Source organism: Electrona antarctica (assembly GCF_951216825.1).
Source record: "Electrona antarctica genome assembly, chromosome: 3".
In the NCBI taxonomy this organism is placed as follows: Eukaryota; Metazoa; Chordata; class Actinopteri; order Myctophiformes; family Myctophidae; genus Electrona; species Electrona antarctica.
Window position 1 is genome coordinate 37,655,893 of NC_136808.1, and position 2,592 is coordinate 37,658,484.

At 46.0% G+C, this 2,592-nt stretch overlaps 1 protein-coding gene across 1 annotated transcript; it reads left to right on the forward strand.

The window, feature by feature from the left end:
* Positions 1–1,201: 1,201 nt before the first annotated feature.
* On the forward strand, positions 1,202–2,236 carry LOC306919773 (beta-1,3-galactosyltransferase 2-like; the record flags this gene model as incomplete). Its single annotated transcript, XM_079496324.1, has 1 exon — positions 1,202–2,236. The coding sequence occupies one exon, from the start codon at positions 1,202–1,204 to the stop codon at positions 2,234–2,236; it is 1,035 nt and encodes a 344-aa protein (XP_079352450.1).
* Between the last annotated feature and the right edge of the window lie 356 nt (positions 2,237–2,592).

Genomic DNA, 2,592 nt, shown 5'->3' on the forward strand with positions numbered 1-2,592 from the left:
TGTGCCACGCCCCCATCTTCCTTCTTAATGTTCCTAGGACTAGCCAAGGAAGCTTAGAGAAGGAAGTGTCATGGTCACGTGACTGTGCTGCGCCATGACACTTTCATGGTAGCCAAATCTCGCACCGGAAGTTACATGAATACAAAGCAGTGAATGGGGCAAGCTGGACCAGCTCATAATAACAAACATTATTTATGAACCATTGAGACCTGTGTCATATAATCGGTTCAGGCATATAAAAGAAGACATATCACAGTTTGTTTTCTAATCACTTGCTTTTCGATACCATCATTTTATTTGAGGATTTAAACAGCAGCAGGTATCGTTTCTGTTCCGGGGGTTTCGTGAGATTTGGCTGCCAGGCGGTGGACAATCTTGCAATACTTGGCATGTTCAGAAACGTACTTTTTGCTCTTTAGATATCTCTATAAAATGTCACAGTGTACACATCGAAAAGCAACACAGCAGACAATAATGTGTTATATGTCTTCTGTTATTTGCCAGAAGCGAGTACTTTACAAAAGATCTCAGTCATTCAGAAATAGTGTTTGTTCATGAGCTGGTCACTGAGCTCTCATTGACTGCAGTGCATTCTGCCGAACTCCTGGGTGCAGTTTGGCTCCCATGGTGCGACGAATATGCCGTCTGGAATTGCGTGATAGCGAAAATGACGTTGGTGACCCTCCATTTCATATACCTTGGGACTAGCCTATGTTGTCTCGGTAAGACAGCCCTCCCCCTATCCACAAGGAGGAGCAGTACACCAAAGCATTATGGGAATTGTAGTCCAGGAAGGAAGTGAGCCCAGTGACGATGACATCAGAGACACTGGGCTCACTGCTAAAATCTAAAATATCTAAAACCACATATTACACACATAATATAAAGACCCCCAAGAAAGTGTTCTAAATCTTCTAAACGTCATTAACATATATTTTTTTGCAAAAAGGGTGAAGTGTCCCTTTAAGCTTTTATTTGTTTATTAGACTTATTAAACCTATTGTGAAACAAAGTGTTTCAAACAAAGTGTTTCACAATAGTCAGACCATAAAGACTTGCTGATTTTGATCATGATTTCTCTGTATACCTGCAAGACTTATTCAGATCCATACCTTGGCTATGACTGCTTGACACGAAGCCATATCGCTTTGAAGTTCTCTCACCAATCCGACTGCGGTCCAAGTGGCAGCAACCAGACACCATGAAGTGGAAGTGGAAGCACATCGCTGCAGTTCTGTGTCTCTCATTCCTAGAGGCCCTGGTCTTTTACGTCTTTCAGTTCAATAATGTCTGGCAGATAGTTCTGCCAGACATTAGTGAAAAGGGTGACCACACCGGTGACCAGACCAAGCAGATGACCAGAAACGTGACCACACAGGTGACCACCCAGTGGTCTCCCATCGGCCCAACTCCTGGGCCGTTCCCCTACTACATCATTAGGGAGTCAAACAAATGCCCAAAGGGAAAGCCACCACCATTCCTAGTGTTGCTGATACTCACTGTGGCTAGTGAAGTAGAGGCACGGAATGCCATACGGCAGACATGGGGGAATGAGAGCCTCGCTCCAGGCTTAGGAATCATTCGGCTGTTCCTGTTGGGGGTGCAGGAAAGCAAGCTGGGACGCCTACAGCAGAAGACCCTGGAGGCTGAGAGCCTGAGGCACCACGATATCATTCAGCAGGACTTCTTAGATACCTACTACAACCTGACTTTAAAGACACTGATGGGGATGAACTGGGTGGCCATGCACTGTCCCCGGGCCAGCTATGTTATGAAAACTGACAGTGACATGCTTGTGAACACCGTTTTCCTCATCCACAAGCTGCTGAGACCTGGACTGAAACCCAAGAGAAACTACTTTACGGGCTATATCATGAAGGGGGTGCCAATCCGAGACAAAAGCTCAAAGTGGTACATGCCCCCAGAAGAGTACTCAAACGAAATGTACCCCGACTTCTGCTCTGGGACGGGCTATGTGTTCTCCGGAGACATGGCGACGGAATTGTACGGAACTTCTCTGAATATTCCCCTCCTGCGTTTGGAAGATGTGTACGTGGCAATCTGCCTTGAAAGGCTAGGGATCAAGCCCACACCGTCGCCCGGCGGGCTGTTCAACCCCTGGAGAGTGCCCTTCTCCAGATCCATATACAGAAACATAGTCACAAGTCACCAGATAGATCCCGGTCGGATGCTGGATTACTGGCACAAAATGTTCTTAGAGTGGGAGTGGGTCTAGGCAGTGCCGTCAGGCTCTCAAAAGTGCGGGGTCCATTTTTATGTATTATTTTGTTTTGCGGGGTGGGGGTGGGGGGGTGGTGGTGGCTGAAGTCATGACGTTCGCTGTTTGTTTTCATGTAGCTCCGAAAAGTGTAACCAAATCTGGATGATGCCTCCGGCTCCTCAGAATTTTATTTGCTTTGCTGATTATATAAGCATTAACGTTGGTTAAAGTCTAGATTGTAAATATTAATTTAATTCATTTCCTGACTATGTAAGGGACATTTAAGCTCATAGGCCTACTCGTGAAAGTTACAACTACATGACGGAGAAACTTTGTTCCTCCCTGGTCAGCCAGTCTCAGCAGATCATTTC